Here is a 26,787-nt window from a genome sequence, read left to right on the forward strand (position 1 = left end):
GGTTGTGAAAACGCTCTTGTGCAAGATGTGTGGTTGTGATTTAGGAATAGAAAGATGTTTTTTTTGTTGCAAGGGAGGTTCTCTTTCTGGCTTCAGTCTCATTGAAGCACCGACTTCTTTAATTAGCAATCCTGACTGTGCGTGTGCATGTGCGCCGGGACACGCATCCACTTACCGTCTCGCCTACCGCGTCTCATATTCCACACTTCCCCTCCCTCGAACGCGTCTACCCAGCCAGCCAGGTATGAAAACTAGCTGACACCTGACCAAGGGAATTAATCATCCTTGACCCTGTACCAATTACCCCTCATTACCCACTCTGTATCCACCTCTCAGGGGAGAGCCGCGTAACAATGGCGCAACATGAAAGTCAGCGACGTCACAGGGCCGAGCCCTAATGGACACTCCCGTGCGACCGCGTCTCCTCGGGAGTCCAGGTCGACTAACCTTCAAGTCGCTGTCACTCTCCGACGGCACGGGTACAAAGGAGGCTATTGTTCAGGACCAGGGTCTGTGACCTCTCGAGATGAAGTGAAGAGGGCCGCTGGCGATGAAGAGGGAAGTCTTGTTGGAAATGGATGATTTTAAAGGGTTGAGAGAACAAGAGAAAGAGACACTCTGTGAAGAGGGGAAACTTTCTAACGAGACACTCCTTTTTAATTAATGGTTTGTCAGAGGAAACTATTTGCTAATGATTGCATTGTGATATTGCCAATCCCTTGATTTAAATTAACCTGGGGTTCCAAAAATCAAAGAGGCAGTTAAAGTCCTTTTTAATAATGGGTTCACAAAAACTATATATAGCAGCTGTCAAAAACAAATGTCAGTACATGGATCTTGGTCTGGACTGTTCACAGGCCTTTTCCAGCAGGGCAGCCAAAGTGATGTGTTATGAATGTTAATAATTGAACTACTTAAAAGTGAGTCTTAATGTTTTTGTGAATATGTATCATTACTGATTTTTTCTGTTTCCAGCTCACTATTCTTCCTCCGAATCGCTGTCTTAAACACACTTGAAGTGCAGGATTTATCAACATTTCGTACTCATGAACTAAAACAACAGTCCACGCGGGATTACCCTGCATTCATTCATTCATTCAAAGCATGATGGGGCTTTCTTAACCCACTAAGTACAAACGCAAAAATCAATGATCTTGGAATTGCCATTCTTTGTGTGGGGGGGGGACTATAACTGAAATAAAGCACACAGAATGTCATTCATTGATCAGAATATTTTGTGGTCATTCAATCTGTGTTCTTGAGCTTGTCTGTGTGGAAAAGGCCCCATGTTCACTGACCTCTCCTCTTTAAACACAATGAGACAAGAACAATGACCGTGGGGGTTAATTACCACCGATTACAGGCAGAAGTGCCTTTTCTCCACTATGCTTTTTGTAACCTGAGCTCAGGAAGCCAAATATCTCGTCAGTCTCCAGAGTTTTAGATTTTATTCAACTTGAGGATAGACAATTAAAACATCTGCTAATTAAATGCATTATACATTTCCAGAATTTGTTGAATCACTAGATTTTCTTTTGATTTCAATCCCTTTTTTTATTCGTTGGTTACTTTCATTCTCCCTTTAGTTGCTTTTATAGTCTTATCGTTTTGAATCACAGGTATCCACATATAATGCCAATTGCTCCTTGTTTTCTGAACATGTCGCTTAATGCTGTTTTACTTGGCAGGTAAGGGGTTAATGGACTGGTCCCCTGTAGGAAGCTAATGGGCCAGGCAAAGATAATGAGGTCACTCTCTTACTGCTAAGAAACAATGAGCGATTTACCGGCCAGTCCACCGTGCCAATAGTGCTGGCTTACTATTGATGAATTATTTATACTTTTTATATCCACGGGTAGCACTCATTGAAGTTGGATAAATGATAGCAACCAGATGTTGATCCACTCATATTTTCTGACCTCTGAAGGCTCTGAGGATGACTAACTTAACTTGACGTTGTAGCTTACTAAAGTAAGATTGTGGAAGGGATGCTAAGCAGAAAATGCATCGACTACTAGAGGAGTGGACATTCCCGACAGTCGTGATTGGTATTAATTTGTTAATGAATCCCGTGGCTCAGGTCCCACCACTGACGCACTCCAGCAGAGCCGATTTGTCCCAGTAGCTGAAATTGCACTCTTGAAACTTGATCTCCCGCTACAACATGAAGAGCCCATCTGCGAGGAAACATCCAAATACAGCGGGATACGCTTTGCCTTCCAGGCTGACTAACATCCATGCAGCCTGTGAGTGCAGTGATTTTTCCTTGATCTCAAAGCCTATTTTCTGGTGTCAAAGGACACCAACACACTGACGTGTACGTCCTCAAGATCTATAGACAGATGGGACCATTAAAGTCCAAGCCCCTGGCTTTGTTTGGCCTCAGCCTGTGATGAAATATTGATGGAAAAATAGAAATATTTTGCCTGCTGCTCAATGTTGCCCAACTAAAAGGGTTAATGAGTGTGATGACTTCCCAATCTCCTGTTACAACAAATGGGAGCTCTACCACCCACTAACATTGACTAGACCGGGCTGTGCAGGCTCTACGGGGCTGACAAGGATCAATATCTTTCTAAATAGTGGATTAAGTTACCCTGTTTTCAGTTGTTCTATAGCAGTGTTTGTGTCCAGGTGAAGGTTGCAAACTTCTTGGTAACAAACACTTATTGGAACATTTTAACATTTTGGGAAATACTAATCTTACATCCTGTGACTTCCTTGAAGCTTTACAGGTGTTTGTTGGTTTTGTTACATGCTGTCGCAGGCCAGCGGTTTGCAGTATTTAGTCTTTACAATTAAGCTGTTTATTTATTTATACATGAACTGTAAGTTTACAGGTAACTTCTCGGGTCGACTCTTACTCACCCAGCAGCGCCTGTGTGCGCCTCGGTACGTGTATGACCGGCTGTGATCCAGATCCATGTGGACGGCTAAACAGCATCCATCTGCTGCTTGTTTGTACACAGATCCTTTTGCCTGCTGTTGAGCCCGGCCTTGACCTGCCTGTTTACTACTTCATGTTTAAGACCGACTTCAGTTCAGGCGCGTTATGTAATCACAATATGATTGTGTCTTTTGCATTTCCTGTCAGTCCTGTGGCCTTATGCCACTTTGAAGCTCACAATGCTGACAATACGTTAACCATGTACAGTGTTTTTCATGTTTTAACCTTTTAATTTAGCACGTCAGCAGGCAAACATTGGCTCAGTAGCACTAAACGCAACGTACAGCCGAGGCTAGTGAGATTTTGGAGAAGTTATCTGTAGTGGAAGTGCAACGACAACTCCAATCTGTTCAGTGTTTCATACATTTCACCAAAAGCCCAAAATGTCTTCATCTCAGTTGAGAGATTTTAGTCGGGAATAAAGTCACGAACAAACAGAGTTACCGCCGTCACCATTACACCCTGCTGCACTTCCCAAATCCTCCGGGGCAGCAACAGTAATGCAACACGCTGATCTCAAATCAATAGGTTTATCCCCCTCATTTCAAAAGGGACTTGGTTGCTGTTCTCCTCCTCTCCCGGGGGTCTACTGGCGGGGTTTGTTTGCTGGCACAAATTATTCTCTGTTCTTCGATCTGTTGGTCTGCGAGGTGGTGGACGGACGAGGGGCCTATCGGGTTCAAGGAGGCTGTCCTGGCAGCTTTGGCTTCCCCACTCTGCGAATCCCTCGGTCAGTCTAAATGTTTAATGGCGCTGGTTATTTGGTTGTTATGGCGTGTGTAATGATGGATTGTAATGCATTGTCTGTTTTTTTTTTCATGCCGGCCGTTTGGGTTGGGTGTTTTTCATTTTGCTTAGTGGGCCTGGTATATTCTAAATTTATTGTATAAGGATTTTTATTTGATCAACTGTTCATTACTGTTACTAAATCCTTTCAACATACAAATGGTGTAGCTTTAGCCATACAATTTAGTTTTTCATACCTACAAAATGTCATCACTTCATCCCATTATAAATTTGAGACATTTTAATAATTAGTAAATATAGATTCTTGAGTTATGGTAAAACGTTGTTGTTTTTTTGGAGTGGCCTTGAGCTTTGACCTCTGAACACAACGCAGGTCATCCTTGCGTCCGAGCGGACTTTGTGCCAAATGAGAAGAAATTCCCTCCAGGGATTCCTGTGATATGGTGTACACGACAATGGACCCATTAGACACACACGGTACTCCGTGAATTCATGAAGCCTGTTGCAGAGAAGAAATGGTAATATTATGCATTTTAATGCACTTCCTTCAGGTTATCAGCCTGACAGTGGTACAGATTCATGGGCTTCGTGTCCTTTTTATACAGCAATAGAACGTCAGCTAAATCTAAGATCTGTGACGTTTTGTTTGCATAAAATGAGGAAGACTTGTTTTGCTTCATGGGGCTCGTGGATGTTTTGCCAAACTAAAGCTGTTCCAGTCGCACATTGAGCATTCAGCAGTGGGGTTTTATCTTCAAAGTAGGTTCCACTCCTACAGGGCGTACATCAAAGATAGAAAATGCCTCCGACCCCAGTAAGCTGCGAGTTTAAAGTGGTGAAAAGAATCACAACACTGCTCTTCTTTTGCTGTAGATGAATAAAAAAGAAAGAATACTGTCCATCTCTGCGGCTTTTATTTCTCTCATGCCTGGTGTTTTGATTTGAACAGCGCACCTCCTGTCAGCCTTAAAGTCTTTACGGTGGCTTGTTGTGTAGCAAAACACTCTTTGTCAGCTTCCGGTGCTGAGGACTCACAAATAAGGCCATTTAGCTATTATTCCCTCGCAGATACACACACAGCAAAATAAACGTTTATCACGGAAAAATAGGCGACTGGGAGAGGAGGGAAATGGGACAGGTGGAGAGAGGGATGAACGGCGGAGGAGGAGGAGGAGGAGGAGGAGGAGGGTGGGGTATTGGCGCCAGGGAGGGGTCATGGTGTCCCAGTGGAGCGAAATAGTGGAAAACATCCGTAATTTTCACCGCAGGATCCCATGTAATTGAGTCATTTAAAATACAGATACAGAGCTGAATCAAAGCAAAGTGGCTTGTGGAGGAGAAAGAGGAGGAGAAGACGGCAAAGTAATATGAAAGAGGTAAAAAAAACAACGAGGAAGAGGTGTATACCTGCTATTATTTGACAAAGCTGGTCTGTTTATCCTTTTCTCCTGTCAATCATCCCTCTTAAAGACAGGATGTTACCTTTGTTCTTACTCCTCAATTTCTTTTTCCACTTTCTCAAAATGTATTTTATTTTGCAGTAAGTATACTTTTTTAAATTTTATCCCTAGAAATGTATTTTTCACATTTTATATATCATTTACCTATTCCACTTTCAGAGATTACAACTGAACCTGCTAAGTTTTGTCGTGTATTGTCTTGAATTAAATAAACGTTTAACACAAATTCCCAAAAACATCATTTAACTGCAGTTAGAACACTAGTAAAAGGCTAAATCATGTGCAGAGTAAAGAGCCAAAGCTTTTTCATAGATCTGCAAGTCATTATAATTTGTCATTAGTGTCTCATAATTCTGACTTCACAATGATAACTTTCAAACTCAATTATGACTTAGATAGTATCTTAAAACAAGGATTTGACTTCTTCTTCATCTTCTTATTATTTGAATCGTTATTATGACTTACGGTCTTAAAATTAAAATGTTGCATTCATTGCTACTATTACCTAATAATGATTATAAGATGCTAAGTCATTACTCTGGGATCCTAAAACACTATTTAGGAGAAAGTTGTTTTTTTTTTTTTTTTTCATTGCAGTGGTAGAAACAGGCCTCACTATTGGGATTAGTACTGCATATGTGAAAAAAAAGTTGTATTTGGTTTGTTTGCAGGCTCGAGACGTTTTTTTTCACTTAGTAATCTGGGAATTGAAACCCATTGTAGATATTTAGAAATTGTAAGATTGAATAAAATAGTCAAATAATGATAATCATACAAAACATTATAACCCAAACCTGAAAAAACAATATTATGAAAGAAAATTTCATTTCAATTGACTTTTATAAATTGGTCAAATATTTGATGTTGATTTTGTTGGGTTTGTTTTTTAAACATGACGGCTATGAATAATATTTATTCACTGGTTCCCACTGCATGAACAATGTGTTTGTGAATGAAAGCTATGTGGGGATACCTTAGAGGTCTCACAATGAAACACTATCCCTTTCTTGTGTCCTGCCTTTATAAATGTATGCCCATAGCAGAAAACTGTGGTAATTATCAAGCAATTACAGTTTCGTATGGCCCATTCTTTAGAGATTGAGGAGAAGAAAGAAGGGGGTAAAAAGCTCAGTATTGAAAGAGAGTAAGTGTGGCAATGTTGATGTTCCTTTCTCTTAATCCTCAATTGTCAGACTGTGTCCGTCCACTTTCCTCACCACAGAAACGTTAAACTCATACACATCATTGAAATGACAATGAAAAGAAAGTGGATCAATTACTCAGCACACATTGATGATTTCTTGAATTTTTTAATTCTTGATGGACCGAATTGCTTCGCTGAAGACAAACTCCATTCACGAAAGTGAACCCTGGGAACAAGAATCTATTCTCTGGCAGACAATGACAGGCAGGAAACTGTGTTTGTGTGTGACACTTGATCAGCCTGCTACGGTAACACCATCCACACACACACACACACACACACACACTTGGTCAACTGAGTCAACTCCCGCTGCTTGACTGGCAGGATGCCAGAGATCTACACCTGCTTTATCTGCCTTTACTTTCCAGCCTGTTTGACCAGATGGGGCCTGAATTCATGATTGTGTGTGTGTGTGTGTGTGTGTGTGTGTGTGTGTGTGTGTGTGTGTGTGTGTGTGTGTGTGTGTGTGTGTGTGTGTGTGTGTCCGTACTTATGTCTAAACCGCCTGGCTGTATATGATGACCAAAACCTGACTTACCCTTTGATACTGGAGCTCTAAAATCATGTCCCAGCCACATTGAATACATTGGAGAGCACATGGTAGCAATATGTTTGAGAAGCCGGGATCATACTTCAGTCACGCTAAATTGGAGGTCTTCATTTAGAGGTGCCGGTCTGGGAACAGCCTTCAGCTCGCACTTAATTTCCAGGCTTCTTTTTAGGAGGTGATAACATGCCCAGGGGCTGACAAGGAAGGGGAATTGATATATGTATGAATGTCTGTTAGGCGCAGCACGCCAATCTGTTTGTCTCAGGTTCGAGGTCAATCATCCCTGTTCAAGCAGCTGCATGAGCATGTTGCATATAGATGTAACTGCATCAGGAGAGAGTTATTTAAGTGTAAGGAAACAGCACACAAGTTATCAAATTTATCAGAGGCTTCAGACGTGGGCATTTACTCAAACTGCTTGTGGGGTCATGTTTTAAAATAATCTGTTTGGCCTTCAGAGATTCGACAGATTTGAGCCTTTAATGTTTGTTGGCCCTTCTGGACATCATTTAAACAATGATCCAAATGCATTTAGCCTAACAAAAAGCCATGTCAGAGACTCCGAAACAAATAAACAAACAAACAAAGCCTGGAATATGTCTGACTGTTTCTTTCTCTGCTGGACCACACAAATACGTTTAATACTACAGGTCTGACTTTGCTCATAAAGGTTTGCATTCGATTTATGGAGCAGGAACTGTTTTGCATAAACAGTTTGGGAATTTGCAGCAATTTTACTCTCTTCTGTCTGCTGGCCTTTTCCAGATGTGCAACAAGATGTTTCCACATGTGCAAGGGAAAAAAAAACAATACCCGTGATGTGGATTTTTTTCTTCACCAGATGGGATTTTTTTATTATTCTGACAAGACAGCTTGCAATGTTAGGACAATACAAAAAGTCAATTTGAAAGCATCTATATGGCTTTTTGAAATTTCTTTTTTAAACAAGGTTACAGATCTTGTTGAGGAACACGAGGGAACAAGGTGGTTCACTGCAGATGTCTCGGGTAACTGAACAACTTCTCCACATGGCTTCCTCCTGACCATAGAGGCCTTCAGCAGGACCTGCTGATTGGTTGTCTTGTTTCAACTACAGTCGCCGGCCACTTTATTAAGTACGTGTAGTTGAGGTCAGGACGACTTGCTGAAGTTAAAACCGAGCATCAGAAAGAGGATTGATGTGACTTTGAACATGGCATGGATGTTGGTGCCAGGCGGACTGGTCCAAGAATGTTAGAAACTGCTGATCGACTTGGATTTTCACGCATAAGGGTTTACAGAGAATGGTCCAAAAAAAGAGAAAATATCCAGTGAGCGACGCTTGTGTGGCTGAAAATGCCTTGTTGATGTGAAAGGTCAGAGGGGAATGGGCAGACTGGTTTGAGATTATAGAAAGGCAACAGTAACTTAATTTAACAAAGGAATGCAGAATACCATCTCTGAACGCACAACACGAGGAATGTTCTACAGCAGCAGAAGACCACACGCTGGGTCTCTGAGGGATGTTTCCAACACCTTGTTGAAAGTATGCCACGAAGAATTAAGGCAAGGCATTAGGTGTACCTAATAAACTTGATCAAAATGACCCTATGCCTACATGGAATTTGATCTTTGTTTTTAAACCATCCTGGGAATATAAGATAAAAAAATAAGATAAAAGAAAAACAAATAAGAAAAGAGAAAGAAAAAAAATAGAGAGAGATTATTTGTATTTCATTGGTAATAAAAATGAAACGTCTTTTACAAATAAGTTACTTCGTATTTTCTGGCGATGTGCTCCTCGATCCACTCGCGAGATCATGTGACTCGCGCGGCTTGCGTTTGGCACGTGTGCCTCCTTTTTCCTTTTTTTTTTTTTAAGAGTGGCTCTCAGCTGCCGAGGCGGATGATGATGATGGCGGAGCTGGTTCAGGGACAGGCCTCGGTGGCTCAGCCCGGAACGAAAGATGACTTCGCGGACACGATACGCCGGGTTCGACAGGTAAAATGTTCTCAAGCGAACGCAAGCGCGGCGCTTTCTGCCCGCAAGCCACGCGTTTGCGTGCGGGAAGGGGCAGAACTTTGGTCGGGGAAACCCGAACCCCCTCACCACAAACACTCCTCATGTACCGAGTAAGCTAGCAAGCTAACGTTAAGTAGCCGAGGCGGTGTAGCTGAGGGGACAGATTAGAGTTTACACGAGACACGGAGACGCATTAAGTCACCGAGTGAACGCTGTAAAAACGATCCCACAAACCACGTCTGACGCAGAACAACGAAGGCCCCTCGCTGTGTCGAAGTTTGTGCAACTTTAGTAAGTTAACCCGACACACTGCAACCTGTTGTCAAGCTAAATAAGTTGCAGTTAGCTCAGCTAGCTTACTCGCTGTCACAAGTGTGATATCCCGCAGGTGTGAACCGCGACGTTATCGTGGCTAATGCTTAAGTTTAGACGCGAAACCTTAACCAAACCGACCTGGCCGACACGCTGTCAAAAAGTTAGCTTGCTAGTGTTTGGTCATGAGTTAGCTCAAGTATCACCCCCGGTTAAAGACGCGCACCAACCGCTTTAACGGCCATCGCGTGCGATACCGCCGTCGATTCCCCGTCTTTACCCCCCGCAGACTAATTTATAAAGCGTTTTTTTTTTTTACGAAGTAGCACGAGTGTGACTAAGCTAGCTAGGCGCTGGTGTTAGCTAGCTAGCGTGTGTCCCTAAAGGCAGCGTTGGAGTAAGGCCATGTAATGTAACGTCATCTGTTCAAATAAGCCCCCCTCCGCTCCTCCTGTTGAGCACACTTGTGTTTTTCCACCGCTGCCTGGAAAATATACACAAAATTAAAAAAAAAAATCTAACTTCACTGCAACCCTGCAGACATTGCCTAATTTGAGATGATCGTGAGTGGTGCAGAGAGTCTCTGTAGTTGGGCTGCCATTTAAGTTGATCGAGAGGAACGTTGGCTGTAATGGAAGATAAGCATATCACTGTCTGCTGTTAACGTGTTGAGGTGGACTTTAGTCACCCAGCTAGCATTTGATCAAGATTATGTCCCAACTGGCAATGTTTGGCCCTGTAATTCACACGCTAGTAATACAAATACACGTGTTGAATCTTGCATAACTGACACGGAGCTGTATGCACCTAAGGGAATTAATACATTTGGGGACATGTAGTCCAATTCTGAGTGCACCCTGGTACAAATACGGTATGTCAAGTAACTACGTGTAACCCGATTCTTTAGATCCCTCCATCAATCCTCCATTTTCTCAATTGTATGTTCACACCTGATATCAGATTAAAACAAAAAGTTGCCACATGAACGTTTCAGGCCAGCCTCTTGGCAGTGACGTCAAGTTTAATGGCAATATTAACATTAATTGTACACAATTGTCATGACAAATAACCTCTTATACCGTGTAAAAAAACATTTTTTTAAGTGTCTGCCACTTTGTATTTGAGGCTGATGTCACAAAAAAGGGAAGTCATCTTGTAGGTTTTCTTGTCATGATTTCAGACGTCCAAGAGATTAGATGGGAAGTGGAGGCCTTGTTTTAATGCGGTGTTACGGATGTTCCCACTAATGCAGTTACAACTATCGCATGTTCTCTCCGCGAGCAGCCAGTGAGAGAGAGAAGGATTTAACATTTTTAAAATAAATCAGATGAAATTGCTTTGCAATGCGTTTCATGTTAACTACTTTTGTCTTTAACGGAGTAAACGACAGTAAAGCACACAATTAACAATAACTCGTCAGCCTCAATCACCAGATGTTGAACTCTCCAGTCGGTTTCCCGTTTTCTTGGTATTGCATTCTGCGTCCTTCAACTTGATGCTTCTGGTTTGTTCATTTGTTTTTCCAACTGCGAGGGTCACAGCCTCATGTAATATGCCAATGTTTATCCTAAACATACCCATTAACATCAGACCACTGTAAACCTATGAAGACAAACCCACCAATTCTTTCTTTATGTGATTACCACGTCAACTGAAATTGAGCTTCCTGGGTGGAGATAAGTGACCACAGTTGTGCCTCAGCGGCAAATGGACAAGGTGTTCTCGGACCCTAAATATAAACCATACATACTTTGGTTCCCATGTAACCACATGTCACGTGACTTCAAATGTGTTATTCTTAGACAAATCTGACATTTAGTACATATTATAATGCTTAATAATGAAACTTAATTATAGTTACTATTCTTCTTTCTGTGTGTATTCAATCAGCAAAAATGTATGTATGTATGTTTAGGTTATTTGATCTTCAAAGCTGGCCAGACCGAATTTATAGTTATACCAGTGTAGTTTATTATAAAGGTTTTTGTGAAGTCTTAATAACCTAAATTAAGATTAATAATTACAGATTACAGCCATTTTAAACAGTTCAATATGCCGCATAAAAACACACGTCCACTTACACTTTTAGCTAGTTTATTTTCTTTCAAAGACCAAAGCTATGGTCACACATATTTACATTTTATTCATATTTACAGTTGATTATTTTTTAATGAATACCAACCTCTGACTGGGGGAACTTTTATAATTTTTTATATATATATTCCACAAAAATTAAACTTTTTTTTTTCTGTGCATACTCAACATAACCGTGGTATTTATGATTTAATCCACTGTGGAGATTTCATTTACTTAACAACGATGCAGTACTTACAAAGAGAACAGTACGTTTTTAAATATAGTCTTTCAATTCGGACAAAGTTCGTTGGTCTTTCAGACTGAGCAGCCGTCTGCATTCAAAGCGTTTGAATCGTAGGCTTCATTACAAACTCTTTGTGTTGGTGGAGCTCATTCAACAAGCAATAGATTAGTGTGAAATCAACCATGTTGCACCAGCAATCAACAGTAGCCCCTTGGACTTGAAATGAATCAAGATAATTTATTTTCTGAACTAAACCCATCAACTAAATTCAACACGTCAATACTGTCCCCTGATAACCAGACCGGGCTGGTCATTTAGGAGCTCCATCTCAGGTATTTGCTCAGCTGTAGTGAAATGTATAAGTGAGTGAAACTAATCAAACTTAAAGTTCAAGCATTCTCTTTTCACTTTGACGCGGCTACAGAGCCGTCATGGGAAAAAACGCAAACCCACACCTGCTTCCTTTGCTGCCTTCTTGTTCCAATTGCCCCCCTCATTTCAGCCGGTGGGCACTGAAGTAGATAATCATTCCTGAAAGTGATGCAAGACTAATTGCTGTCACTATATTTTCATATTGTGAAAGAATTTCCCATCAGGCACTGATGTCAATTTGGTGTAATTTTCTGAAAGGCTATACTTTTGTATGGAAGGAGAGGTGGAAGATTAACAGTTAGTGGAAAATGCTGTTGGTGCCTTTTGTGCAGCGTGACTGAAGATTTCAAATGTACATCACTGCAGAACATGCATATTTACTTTGGCAAGTGGAGGATTTTAAAAGTAGAACTATATCGTTGTTTGTTTAGCTACTCTGATGCAAATAACTGGACTCTTCAGGGAAGTTATTTGCCGAGAAATGTCAGTCTGCGTTAGCCCTAAATATGCATTATTTAAGTGATCATTGTCTTGGATAATTCTGTCCAATTCTGTTCTTGTTTTGGAAAAAGTCAACTTTACCAATTGTTTTGAACTGTGTTCTTTCAGACACGATGAGGTGTGGGTGTGAACCAAGACCCTTTTAGTTAGTTGGTGCCTTTTTAAGAGTAAAAACGGTTAAATTGCTGACAGCTGGCATTGATTTAAATTAGTTTTGCCATGTTTTATTAATAGTTGACAAAGTTCTCGCACAGTTGCTTGTCTGACACTGCTCAATAGCACAACAATTTGATTTAATTTTGGATTAAAAATAAGTTGGGCGGTTGAATGGTCTTTAAGAGGACTGAATGTAAATATGGACTTTGGCCATCCCTTTTCTTTCGCCTGCCATTCCTCATCTCCCGTACTCTACTACTGCCACTTAAAGCTGGAAGAGGCTTCACTCGATTTAGGAAGTGGAAAGCTGTATTTTGTGTCATTTTTGTGGGTAGCCCTGCAATATGTTCTAAGTTGTAACACCTTCTGGCCAATTCAATATTTTGAGGAACTGACGTGTGCTGTGATGATCTGTGGAATTCTTTCAGCAAAAGCGTGACAACATTTAGGTTAGTCAGTGAGAGAGCTGCCACATGACCGATGTTTCAAGGAAAACGCGCACCTCGGCAGTCTAGACCCCTTCAAGCCGCTGCAACATTGTGCAAAGTGCAGTTTTCAGCTACTGTCAAAAAGATAACGCTCTGCAACAGATGACAGCAGAGCTGATGCTTTTAAGAAATCAGGAAAAGAGTTTCACATTCTTTATGAAGGGTTGTTTTGGAAAAGGAAGTGTATTTCTCAACGTGACTTCCTAATATCTCCACTTTTCACGTTTTTTTTATTCCATCTGTTTTTGTGTTCTGTGTCTCCAGATGGCAGCCAAGATGGGAGGAGACCAGATGCCCAACATGAACAGTTCCCCTCCGGTCATAGACCACTCCCTCTATGGCTTTGGGGGGCAGAAACGCTCCCTAGACAATGGAGGTAAGAAGCCTTCAGCACTAAGCCATACATGTCATGGTAGAATGTTCTGATGCATTCAATCGGCTCAACTCAAGTCCAGCTCGACAGTTTGAACATATTGACCTTGTTGTACATTTTCAGTTTTCACAGATATGGTCAGTGAAAAATAGTGAAATGTACAAAAATGAAATCAACCCTGATAATAGACTAACGGTAATGATGAGAACTACTTGGCTTGTTACAGCATGTCTGTTGCTGATTAACAACCTACAGGTTGTGGTTAGCTTAAGCAAACATGTCTGCAGACCGAAGCTTTACCTATAAACTAAACATTTACATTTTTGAGATTTGGACACACAAGTGTGAAAGTACACCGGCAACTGGACCCACATAACAAAGCGATGCCCCCAGTGTGATCCACTCTTAATTTGGGGGCCCGATTTTGTTGTTCCAACAAAAATTTCTGTTTGCACTGGTGTGAACTCACCAAAACACCCGGTGTTCCTCGAGGCCTCACAAACATGCTAAATGTATTTGCTCAAAGATGATCTGAATTAGCATGGTTTACAATCAGCATCATACCAAAAGCAGATCCTTACATCCCTGACCTACTTGGGGAGGGATAATAAAACGCAACAAATCCTTTTGGAGTCAAGGAGCAATGCAGGAGATACAGTGCAATCTGAATCAAGAGCCCTGCCATTGTAATTTCATGTTCCTATCGAGTATCACTGCGGTGTCGTGAACAACGTGTCATTCTATCTCGCTGTCCCTCGCACGCATATCAAAGATTCCTTCCGTTTTGTTTCCATGAAGTGGAAACAAAAACTCTTTATCCCCGTTGTCCTCTTGTCACAGTTGTTTGTGTGATAATTCAGCCCTGAAAGCACGGATAGATGAATTGACTGTAATTCTGGTTTAGTCTTGTTTAATGCAGCAATTTGTCTTCAGTCTCTTTCTGTGACCGTTGTCCCACAATATAGTGGAAAGAACGGTCTCTTTTTAGCTCAATATTTAGTTAGCAAACGTACAAGTGTTCAAATATACTCACGGCATTCCCATTTTCTCTCAACAGTCCAGTCCTTGTATAAATGCGATAGACCTCCTGTTTTATATTCATAGCTGTTCTGTTCTCAAGCGTTGGCCCCAGTGCATTTCCAGAGGAAGTGAAATCAGTGCAAAGAGCCATAAAATTGATTTGAAGTTGCTAGATATCAACTCAGGTGCTGGCGTTTATGGCGCCCCATCCTCCGGTGACCCTGCAGGACCCTTGCTTGGTGCTACCCGTCAAAAATGCAATTCCGCACCAGCAGCCGCTGACCCGGCTGCTGCCTCTCCTTTCTGAACGGCTCTGATTGAAACACTCACTCAAACGCTCACAGACCTGATTACCATGCCGGTGAAAGCCCCCCGCTGTGGGTCAGACACCAACACGAAGGATTGGCAGGACCATCTCCATCTGCTCCCCACCCCTCTATGACTCGCTGATTTTTTTTGTTTGTTTTGTTTTTGTTCTTTCTTTGGCTGCTTCGTCACTTTCACTTTTTTAAAGGTTGTCCATTTTCCTCCATGATCTCAGAAGATTTCATTTGTGTTAATTGGTTTGCTTTCCTCTCTCAGTAGGGAACCACCTTGGTGCGATGGTACATCAAAGGTGAGCAGAGCCTCCTCATATCTGTTTCTTTTCATTTTGAGGCACTTGAGTGTATTCTTATTTTCCTTTGTGCCTTTTGTTGACTCCCTGAACCCAAAGCAGTTTTGGGGCCTATTTGTTCCCTGCTTTTCTGGCCTGTATGTCTTGCTCAAAAGTTACCCGTTTTATTGATTAAATTTTTAAGAGGGATTTTACAAAAGAAAATACCTCTTTTACCATGATGCAAAAATATGTTTTTTTAGATGAATCTGTTACACCAATTATTTTGATCCATAATGTTAAAATGGTTTAGTCCCAGATTTAAAAATGTGAATATTTTATTTTTGGGGGGCGTCTGTCTGTTTTCTGTTTGGCCTTTTTACATCAGAGAAAAGAAGCAATCAGAATGCATTATTGATCATGTCCTAATCTCTCCCAGGGCTCTTGCTACAGAAGACTACAAAGTGCCTGATAAGATGGTGGGATTCAGTAAGTAGCTCTTCAGGTCATTGCAGTCAGTAATGTTTCATGTAATCATCAGTATTGACGTTCTGCTCTGATTTCTGATTTTTTGGGTCACTGCTTAAGGCCCCCTGTCCACATTTTTTTTTTTTTTTTTTCCAAGCTGATAAACTGTTATTTTTTCTCCTGCCTCTGTAGTCATTGGAAAGGGAGGAGAACAGATCTCAAGAATTCAGCTGGAATCAGGTTGTAAGATCCAGATTGCTTCAGGTGGGTCCTAACGACACACTTTATCTAAGCCTCTGCTCTCTGTGTGAATTTTCAAGGTATTCGTTTAGTCTCGTCAAAGGCCAAAAAACCTTTTTCGTTTTGTGTTTTACCCGAGAGGCATGAACCGTAAACAATTGGACCCTTTCAAAATAAAACCGTTCTACTGTGAGATAGAGGGCATTTAAGCATAGTCATTAGTGTATTTCTACACATGCAGTATCGTTAACAGTTGTGCCCATGTTGTTCCAGACAGCGGAGGCATGTTGGACAGGCCCTGCACGCTGACTGGAAGCCCAGAGAACATTGAGTAAGTCGCACCTTTGGCAGATCTATTGAAAGTGATTGTCGTGACACCGGAGGGCCTGAACCCGAAATCTCTTTTCACGTCTCCACTTGATTAGTCGCTGAATCACCTGAGCGCCTCTTTCACAATTGACAAAGAAAGAAATGTGAGGTGGAGTTTTTGTTTTGTTTTTGTCGGGTGTAACCGTTGTGATGTAATTCTTGCGCCTCCTCCCCCAACAGTCAGGCCAAGAGGCTGCTGAGCGAGATCGTGGAGCAGTGTCGGTACGGTCCGGGCTTTCACAGTGACATGGACGGCAGTTCCATCCAACAGATCCTCATCCCTGCCAACAAAGTCGGCCTCGTCATCGGCAAAGGAGGAGAGACCATCAAACAACTGCAGGTCTGGTATTGCACCACACCAACGGAAGCGCAGCGTGTGTTCTCTCAGTCCGCAGGGATTTTGGCTGTTAAACATTTGACTCACCGACTCTGCGGTGAAATATGTATTTGGGTTGTCAAATTTGCAGAGCTTCTTTCATTGTTTTATTTCAAGTATCCATAGAACTCCGTCACTATGAGGCCGAGCTGATTTTATTGCTTAATAGTCGTAGCTCATTTGAGAAGGCTTCTTTACGTTGTCTTCAGGTTGAGATCTCTGGCTAAATGTGTGCATTTGATCGTGACTGTTTTCAATAACCTTAAACAGCCCTGCCCCCCCCCCTTACTTCTGAATTTGAATCTGCTATGAAATGGAGTGAACTTGGTTCTTTAATACTGTAAGGCACCATCAAGCTGTTTGCTAAATGTTGTATAAACTGCTCTGCTTCATTTTCACATCATTCATGCAGTAGGTATTCAGCTTGTGGTCCGGATGACCCAGACTGCGTCAAAATATAGAACCCGTTCTTGGAAATGTGGCAGATTTCCCTCCCTTTCGGCGTGACTGGTCTTTAGAGCCCCAGGTAACTCTTTGTTGTGTGTGTTTCTGCCCCTGTTGATTGTACCCCTGCAGGAGAGGACTGGAGTGCAGATGATAATGATTCAGGATGACCCGATGCCCACCGGAGCAGACAAGCCCCTGAGAATCACTGGGGATCCCCACAAAGTGCAGGTGGGTCTCAGAGGAGCTCAGTGTGCTGCTAGCTTGCCATTTTACACTCAATTTTACACATTTTGTACCTTTTTTAATGGTCCAGTTATTGGAAAGTCCCTTTGTTTTTATTGAGAGTTCTAGCTGGATCTTTAGGATTCACATTCTTATGTTTTTAATAGAATTTTGTCTTAATCTTTTCTTATAGCAAGCCCGTGAACTGGTGGTGAAGCTCATCCGAGACAAGGACCAAGGAGACTTCAGAGTTGGCAGAGCAGACTTTGGATCCAAAATGGGGGGGAGCAGTCTGGATGTAAGAGTTTGTAATTCTGATTTATAAAAATGTCAAACAGCTAAGATAGTGTAATTTGGAATAATTTGCATAAGATACTTTTGTAATCATCTTCTGTCCTCTTTGTCCAGGTGGTTGTGCCCAGATTTGCTGTCGGCATCATCATCGGCAGGAACGGGGAAATGATCAAGAAGATCCAGAATGATGCCGGGGTCAGGATCCAATTCAAACAAGGTAAGCGCTTAATCCCTGAATCTGATCATCATACTAATGCTGAAAGGCAACTTATTTGTGCCCTAAAGACTGATGATTTGCCTCTGGAAAAGAAACAAGTTTGTTGTGTTTCTCATCCGGTCCCTCTTGATGCTAATCGTAGTGCTTGGTGGCTGATTCCAGTCTATCTGGAATTGATCTTTTTTCTTATTTAACCCCCTGCTCACTTAGGGAGTGAAGTCCAAACCTCAAGATTCCATCTCCAGGCTTTTGCATAATTCATTGTATTGAAAGCACTCAAAGTAACTACGTATGCAGCCGTAAAAACCTTTTGTGTCCCTTGTCTTTGTCGTCCAGATGACGGAGTCAGTTCTGACCGCATCGCTCAGGTGATGGGTCAGCCAGACCACTGCCACCATGCGGTCCACCTCATCAATGAACTGGTCCAAACTGCTCAGGTTTGTTCCCGCTTTGTCCTCCGTGTTTACATCACGGCGTTGCATAGTTTTATCGGAATAAAGCACATAGCCGAGGCCCAACTTTTTAATAATTATAATATATGATTTTATTTTGCCATGTTGCTACCCAACGTAGTGAAAATTAAATGAATTTTCCTGAATGATTCTTAAGAATTGAGTGCCGCGGTTCGATATCTATTAAATTACATTTCCTGAATTGGAGGCTTCTCCTGCAAAATGCTTGTTTGTGTCAGAAACATGTCTCTGCTTCCCTTCCCGTAGGAGCGAGATGGATTTGGAGGTGTAGTCGGACGTCGGGGGCGGAGCGACTGTAACATGGGAAGCTCTCCGGGCCTTCAGGAGGTGACCTACGCGGTACCTGCCGATAAGTGTGGACTAGTGATTGGCAAAGGTACGTTTAAGTTGATAAGTGTGGTTGTTGTGCTTTGTATGTATTCCTTAGACTATTTTGTGACAGATTTCATTGTGAGCGTTTCCGATATGATCAGTTTCTCGCTTTCTGAGAGAAATACTAGTCCCTGAACATGAACAGCCTTAACAAGAGTATCTCCAAAACGCCAGATTGCCTTTTCCCTTTAATAACTGAATACCGTTTGGTGTTCGGCGTGAAACTGATGAGAAGAGGGGGGGTGGGGGGGGTCAGTGACCACCCTCCTATTCTCTCCCCAGGACTCATGTATACAGCACAAGTGGCATTCATTGGCTTCACTAAGGGCTTAATGACGGGGATAATGCGTGTAATGTGACATTAATTGTTAAAGGTGCATAATAACAGCCCTCAATCATGTGGAAGGCTGCCTGGCATCTAATGAGGGTCTTTCAGCTCAATGGAGTGCAGCGAGGGAATGAATAGAAGGAATTAGCTTATTGGCTATTCATGCCCACTCTATTGCCAGCTATTTAAAAGTCATTGACCATTGCATTGGAAGGAGCTTGTGTGTGTGCGCAGTGTGTGTGTTTCCATGCATGCATGTTGCCCTGGTGTGTGTGTGTGTGTGTGTGTGTCTGTGTGCGTGCAGTAGTGGGCGGGTTCGGAGCGGGCCTCTTTACCTAAGATAAAAACATGGCAATAGAAATGTCAAGTGGCTTTTGTGCATGTAGTGGGGCGAGGGAAACAAATAAACCTGGGCGTTGCGTCCCCTTCTCTGTGCATTAGCATATGAAGTGGGCCAATATGGTGGAGATGGCGGTGGGTCTGGGTGCTGTCAGCCGTCCCTTAAAGAGTGCGGTGATTAATATCTTTACGATGCCATATGCAGCCCTTGGTCCCTCTGTCCTGACCCCCTACAAACACACACACACACACACACACACACACACACACACAGCTTGATGAATCAAGCCACCCACCAACCTGCTCTCTGACTTTCTATCTGGCGTAAGTTCAGTGCGAGAGCCGAAACGGCATCCAACAACTTTACTCATGAATTTTAAAGTGAAAATTTAAACTCTTGAGGTCCACGAAAAAACTTTCAGTCACTTTAGTTGAAGTTCACTGGTAAAATGGACCATATGCATTCATGTTTATTTTGTAAAACTCTACTATTGTAATTGTTTTACAGCCAACCTTAACTTCTCATTTTAGTTTCACGTGGTTTTTTATTCACTGGAGGGGAAGAGGGACTCCATTCAACTCTTGAGGATAAGCACAGATGTATTATGGGTTAATGTTCAATTGCTTTAACTGATCATGTCAGCTCAATAACAGTGTATAACTTATAAGAACAATTACCTAAACAAACTAGACTTTTCTTTAAGTTATTGTTTGACATACAACTAGATGAATCATTAAGGGCTGATCAATTTCTTTGAGTATACTAAACAATCTTTCCTTTTTGAATGTATTGATGTAAAACTATCTTAACATAATATTGATCTCAACCATTCTGCCCGCCACTAGTTTCATGTAAAACTGCTTTTGCATTATAAATGTCCCGAGATCCGCACTCTGCTGGTGGTGTTGTCCCTCGTGGCCTGAGAGTTTCATCCCACCAGCAGCTAACCAGTCCATCGGGTTCGCCTTGAATGCCGTCACCAGTTGCACTTTTGTATCCCCTCCTTTTTCTCCAGCTCACTAAACCAGTCTCATTAATAAGGCCCGTATTATCTGCCCTCACTACAGCCCAGTCCATGAAATGAATAGTCGGGGTCTTCATTGCACTCTGCTGTCTGACTAGAAGAGCTCATAATGGCTTCATTAAGGCAGAAGTTTCATTTGGTTGACAATGGGTTAATGGGCCGTGTGCAGTCTGTTGGCAGCGTGGAATAGGCTTCGGGAGGAGGAGAGGTTTTTGATGAGCATTTTCATTCGGAGGTCAGCCGGGGTCGTCAGAGTGTCAGCCACAAGTGAACAAATGTGTAATTGATGTTGGGACAGCCCCGGTGTCCCCCCGGGAAGCACCCTCAGCCTTTTTTTCGTTTGGGATGGGTGTTGTGAAGGAGGCGGGGCACTGTCTATACCCCCCCACCCTCCCTTCGTTCACTCCCTTCTCTCATCACAGAGGACAACACAGAGTCAAGAATGAAAAGGGTAAAAAAAGACAAACGATATCCCAGGAGGAGGATACGCTTCAATTTTGGTCCTTTTCTCCTGCCAGCGATGTTTCATTTCTCTCTGCTGGTGTAATTGCTCTCCCCACACGTCGGGAAGCTGGCATCTGATGCGGCGGAGGGGGAGGTGGGCAGGAGATGTCTCCTTTTGTTTCCTGATTTGCATGGATGTTGCCACAGAATGGCAGATAAGTGGTGAGACGCAAGCCAGCGTCTTCGCGGAGTAAGCAACATCACGCCACTTTGCAGCGGCTCAATGCTGCGTTCATCTTAAATTGGAAGGATGTTGCGATGGGGAAGATTCAAACATGTGCAAGCGTTCACATCCTCGGACAGCTTAAGACAAATGCATGATTACACACTTGGTCAAGTTATTTGATTTGTCTCGTCTCCCAGGCATTCTCTGCGTAGAGCTGCTTTCTTCACAAATAATGGTATTTCGTGTGCAATGAAGCGATTACGATGCGGTTTTGCTGTGTGGCAAGCGGTCCGTCTTATGTGCGGTCTGTGCTGTGAAAGTCTGACTGAGCCGAGTACACAGCTTGTGAATGAATGATGTATGAATCTAAATAGTTTAGGCCAGTTTTATTTCTCTATCTGTGATTAACACTCGGTTTTGGACATTATATGAGACTAAAGAACTCGTTTGGCTCTCGAATCACTTCAATCATCTGACATTCTTTGGCAGTTCCACCAATACGAAAAGCAACCATTAGCTTCGGCTCCGGTTTAACATGGTGTATAACTTGCCGTCTGCAGGTGGAGAAACCATCAAGAACATCAAAGAGCAGTCTCGTGCCCACGTGGAGCTGCAGAGAAACCCGCCGCCCAACACCGACCCCAACGTGCGCATCTTCTCCATCCGAGGCACCCCTCAGCAGTTGGAGAAGGCTCGCCAGCTGATCGATGAGAGGATTGGGGTAGGTGGTCTGCCTCTGGCCCCCAAAAAGCTATTGTCTGGACCGATTATTCATGAGCGCACATGTCAATGCGCGGAGCGGCGGGTTGCTGTGGTCCTGGTGGCCGGCAGGATGTCACCAGAGGTTAAACATAAAGAATCCATCAAATGGACTTAATGGAGTGCATCAGCGCCCGGCCCTGCCCTCTGACCTTGCCTGTTGGCTCTCTTTTTAAACACAAGTGTGGTCCCTCACTCGCCTCCTCTTCCCTTTCTATGCTCTAGGGCCCGGGAATGGGGGGCAACAGCAGCTTCGGTATGAATCCCTACAACCAAGGACCAACCACTCCTCCTCAACAGTATGCGTCCATTTCTCTTCAGTCTTACATTTTTGTATAATCTTCCCGTTCAAATGTGGACCGACAGTAAGGAACTGATCGTCTTGTTTGTTACTCATGTTGTCTCGTTTCCTCTTTGCATAAGTGGGGCTCAGACGTTCATGACCGGAGGCTGGGGTACGACTTTTCAAATCTGGCAGCCTCAAGGCCAACAGGAGCACAGTGAGTAAAATGCACCAAGAACTATTGTAGCTGCTACGGCAACCTGACCACCAGCAAACAGCCATCTGATCCTTTCCCAGCTGCAGCATTCTGCGCAGAAAGAGAACAAAAAAATATATATATAAATGGTATTTGATGCGTTTTTTAAATATGGCTCTGAAAGCCTAGCCAGGCTGGTTTTATGAGTCATGTTGCTGCAGTGTATTCAGTTTTCAGCAGTCTAGCAAAGGCTGGCTCCGCTCCCTGCGGCTAACCGCCTCTTTCCTGCACGGACGCACTTTAAATTTGCCGTCTATGGAAATCATTAAACGGATGAGAGCAGAAGGTGCAAAAGAAAAGCGAAGCACGCTCTCCGTAACTCTGGTGGTGTTATCTGTGTCTGGTTTCAGGTCACAATGGATCCCAGACGAGCCAGATGGACTGGGAAGAGTATTATAAAAAACTAGGCAAGAGAAAAGGATTTTTATTTTTTTTATAACGCCCACTTTTCTCTACAATATTTTGCCTCACAAGCTTTGGTTTAAGTCTCCCATTTTTTAAAGTTTTATATGTCCACACAGACCTGATGAAGCCATTTATTTACTCACCATGTTGGACAGATGAGCCTAAATCCTGCTTGTGTCAAATTGTGGTCTCAAACTGTTCTAAGAAAACAAAATTATAACTCATCTGTTGGGTTTTCAGGTCAGCAAAACCAAGCCCAGAGCACTGCTCCTGAATACAACAAAGCTTGGGGTGAGTATTTCCTCATGGGCCCAGAATGATTTTAAGTTTCAGCCTAAACCGGCGGACTGACGTCATTTTCTTGATTCTGACATTTGTGATTTCTTCCTCACGGATGTTTTCCCTCCTTTCAGGCCAGACAGCTGGTCCTGCATCTCAGCAGACCTCTAATCCCGACTACAACGCCTGGGTTGACTTCTACAGGCAGCCGATGGCCTACTTCAACCAGGGCGCACAGCAGACACAAGCCCCGGGCCTTCAGGTGGGAACCAGCCGCCTCCGGATTCACCACGATGAGGCCGCCATCTTTTCTTATGGCCGACAAGTCCCATACAAAAAGACCAAAACGAATATGTTGCTCTATTTCTCAATGCCTCTTTACGCCGTTACTGGGACTGCGGCTCCCGCTGGTCCCTGTCTACGATGTTTATGTTTTTACAAAACAAAGGATCCACACAATTTAAGTGCATTTAACAATTTGACTTAATATGTGAAATATGTTTTTAGTGTTTCGTTGTGGAGCTCTGTATTGTGTGTTTTCTTTATTGGTTGGACTGGTCGCCAGTAAGAAAATATAAAATATTCAGAAAACAGATTTCACTGGCGTTGAGATTTAATGTCTAACAAACTTTTTTTTTTTTTTTTTATCCCCCAGGATCATTAAGAGGAGCCGCCCAGGTGAAAGACTTGAATCACTGAGGATGAAAACGACCCTTTTTTAACAGAGGGGTTATAGATTTGAAACGCCTTGAAGACTTTTTTTCTTAGTGAGAAACACTAGCTGTAGAATGACTTATATGATAAAGTAATATTTCTAAAAATCAGGAACAGTTATTTGTTACTAAATGCTTGTGTACACTGTTATTTTGAATAGACAGTATCTGGGATCCCTTTTTGGACTTGAGAGAGCTGTTTCGTTTTTCTATATTTTCTTGTCTTTGACTCAGATTGTACCGCCAAAACTGACCCGAGTTGTAACATTTCAAAAGGCAATATGATCTATTTTTTCTAGTTATGTTTAAAATGAAACCATGATTATGTGCTTAGCAGTCTTGAATACCGTTTGTCATAAGATGTTAAAAAGCGTGTTAAAATGTTTTTTCCTTTTACACAATTCAGTGAAATGAAACTGTGATGTTTTGTTACAGGAAATGTATTTTTGTTACACGGTTTAAAAACAAGGATTAATGCCAGCCACCGGCAATAGTTCCATTTAATTCCTGTCGTGCATTGTATGCTGTTTTTCATTGTCATGTTGTTGTACTCTGGTTTAAAAAAGGTGCAATATCTAATTTCACTTTTGAAACAAAGATGGGTTCTTTAATATTTTTGACAGACTTTTAACTTGTAGTTTTAAAAGTTATTTTTCTTTCTCAAATTGAAATGTCATAGATAATGTATTACAATTATCTGTTATGATAGGATTTAGGGGGATGTTGCAAATAGCTTTTTTGCCTTTGCTACCTTGTAAAACTATGTATATATGCTCATATATTTGACTGTTAATTTAAAATATATATGTTACATATATATATATACTTATATAAAAATTATTTTTTCCTGCGATCAGTTTTGCAGGAAAATTGTCCCTCTTTTTCTGTTCTGTTTTCATACTGAAAATGTTCAAAGATTGTGAATGTGTGATTTGAAATTTGATGTTGCATCTTGTTATGAAGAAAATAAGTGATAGATTTTTGTGTATGTTCTGTACCAGGGTTATTCAAGACTGCTAAGCCTCTGTACTTCTACCTGTGTAATAATTAATATAGTATTTTTATGTTTTAAGTATTATGATCAAAAACGTTCTTATTTGGTACCTCCCAGTTCACCAACTCCCCACTGAGCCTCGCTGTGGACTCAGTGGGGAGTTGGACTCAGTCCAACGCTAATAACATTTTAATTAATTTTTTTATTTCTTTGTGTGCTCAGATATAAATTATATAAATAATGATTCTGGTATTAACGTCATTTCTTAATGAAAAGGGATATAATTTCAAAATGTCTAATTATGGTGTTTTTTTTCCTTTGTGTACAGTTAACCATGTATTAAAAACATCCAGACTACCTTTATGTGTACTAAGGTTTTTCAGTTCCATGACCTTGTAGTGATACTCGGCGTTGAATATTCTACTATCGCTGAGGTGATGAGAATATATAGAACTGTACGTTTGCATATTTTTTACGCAAACTGTTTCATTTTATGGTCTTTACAATGATTTTTGCATTCAAATAAACTTCGCACAAGCCTCTTGTGGTTCACTTGAACTACATTCAGTTCTCAATTCTAACTAGATTTTTGTTTATGTACACATGACTGTGTATTATCCCCACAGGGCTGAATGAAAAAGCCAATGCTCAATATTTGGTAGATGGAGAAATGTTCATATCGACTTTAGTCTTAATCTATCAGCCATTTACAATAATCTGACAAAGTGAGGTGTTAAAGGAAACTACTGATTGTGTTTGTCAACATGATTTTGCATCTGACTTCATGGAGGCTTTATAAGCACAATATTCTTCTCTGGCATCGATCAACACGTTTTGTTAAATGAATCGGATCTCAGGTGTCATAATTGCTGCTACGTAAATTGAATGTTGACTATTCTCATTCGGTCTCTGTTCCTCTGCAGAATTGGGTTTGCTTCTCACAAGTTAAAACCGTTTCATTATTCGTCTCCACATTGCTCCACCTCCTCCACTCGTACGTCTCGTTGCTCCCTGTGAAACGTTTCCATCCTTTCCCTCTGTTACGTTTCCACTCGCAGCGGCAGTACGTCCTCCCTCAGTTCTCCTGTCCCCCAGACCCCCGCCCCCTCCTGCCCCTTCCAGCTTTGTCACTGCACATCTTTGCACTCAGCAGGGAGACGTCTTCCACAGTGGCCCCTGCGCGGCCCCATACCGTCCACTGCATTGATGCAGTGCAGCTGTTTCCAAATCCAGCCCTTGATTTTGATCCTCTTCCTTCTCTTTAACAGCGCCGTCCCCGTGGACTCCTCTGACCTGGTGGTCCATTGTGGCCGTCTAATGATTTAGTTGTTCCCGGATCATTCACAGGCTGAGGCTGAGAGGCAACATTATTATTCATACAGACCTTTTTTGTACATTTTTGTACACCTTTGCTCCTTCGGGGGGGGGGGGGGGGGGGGGTTGTTTTGAGAACCATCCTCCATGCAAACAGGAATTTATATAGTGTGTTTGTGGATTGATTTGTTGTACAGTGGACAACTCTTTAGGGGGAATTTGATGTTATGCTAATTTTAGTTACAATACAATTAAATACACATGATTACAAAACCTCCGGAACAAGAGAAACTAACAGGATGTTGCAGGGAAATAGATTGTATTTGTTTTGGTGATTTCCTTTTGATCTTATAGCTCAACTCTAATCTTTGAAGATTGTAAAACTGTAGTTTCTATGCGTTTACTGGTTTCACTCATGTGTAGAATTTGTATTTTTTGCTTGTGTTACTATTAAAACTGAGATAATGGGCTTTCCCAAATAACTTTATTCTGTTTTACTTTGTTACAAGTCATGCAAATAGCATTTACACGATTAAAGGTTTAAAAGTATTACCATTAAATATATATTTTTAAAAGCAAAATTGCCAATTTGGAAAACATATTTTTGGTAAAAAAATTGTTTGATTGTTGATCCATTGATGCACTAAGATTGCAGCTTGTAAAGGTGGAGCTATTTGGAATCTATTACATTAAATCGTAAATGTTTAGCTGATTATATATTGTACCTCCACAATAATTTGAATTGAAAGAAATTATAATTGATTAAATCACATAAAGAAAAGTATGAACTAGTCAGTATGAACTAAATTCCTCAAAGACTACAACATTTTTCTTAATTGAATGTTTCTCACCACTGTTGTTCGATTGAGAGATTTTTTTTCCTAATAATTGGAGGTG

At 41.8% G+C, this 26,787-nt stretch overlaps 1 protein-coding gene across 7 annotated transcripts; it reads left to right on the top strand.

The window, feature by feature from the left end:
- Window positions 1–1,807: 1,807 nt before the first annotated feature.
- On the top strand, window positions 1,808–24,933 carry fubp3 (far upstream element (FUSE) binding protein 3). Of its 7 annotated transcripts, none has more exons than XM_040197887.2 (19): window positions 1,808–8,889; window positions 13,324–13,435; window positions 15,035–15,068; window positions 15,487–15,536; window positions 15,708–15,779; window positions 16,029–16,086; window positions 16,305–16,464; window positions 17,077–17,175; window positions 17,363–17,467; window positions 17,578–17,680; window positions 18,017–18,117; window positions 18,400–18,529; window positions 21,448–21,608; window positions 21,872–21,945; window positions 22,067–22,146; window positions 22,536–22,592; window positions 22,831–22,881; window positions 23,004–23,131; window positions 23,525–24,933. In XM_040197887.2, the coding sequence occupies exons 1-19, from the start codon at window positions 8,680–8,682 to the stop codon at window positions 23,531–23,533; spliced, it is 1,794 nt and encodes a 597-aa protein (XP_040053821.2). In that variant the 5' UTR covers window positions 1,808–8,679; the 3' UTR covers window positions 23,534–24,933. The 7 variants fall into 7 exon arrangements, with proteins under 7 accessions (XP_040053821.2, XP_040053822.2, XP_040053823.2 ...); XM_040197888.2 differs by having other exon boundaries at window positions 22,070–22,146; XM_040197889.2 differs by having other exon boundaries at window positions 15,038–15,068.
- The last annotated feature ends 1,854 nt before the right edge of the window (window positions 24,934–26,787 follow it).

The sequence above is a fragment of the Gasterosteus aculeatus genome, chromosome 14 (genome assembly GCF_964276395.1).
Source record: "Gasterosteus aculeatus chromosome 14, fGasAcu3.hap1.1, whole genome shotgun sequence".
NCBI classification, from domain to species: domain Eukaryota; kingdom Metazoa; phylum Chordata; class Actinopteri; order Perciformes; family Gasterosteidae; genus Gasterosteus; species Gasterosteus aculeatus.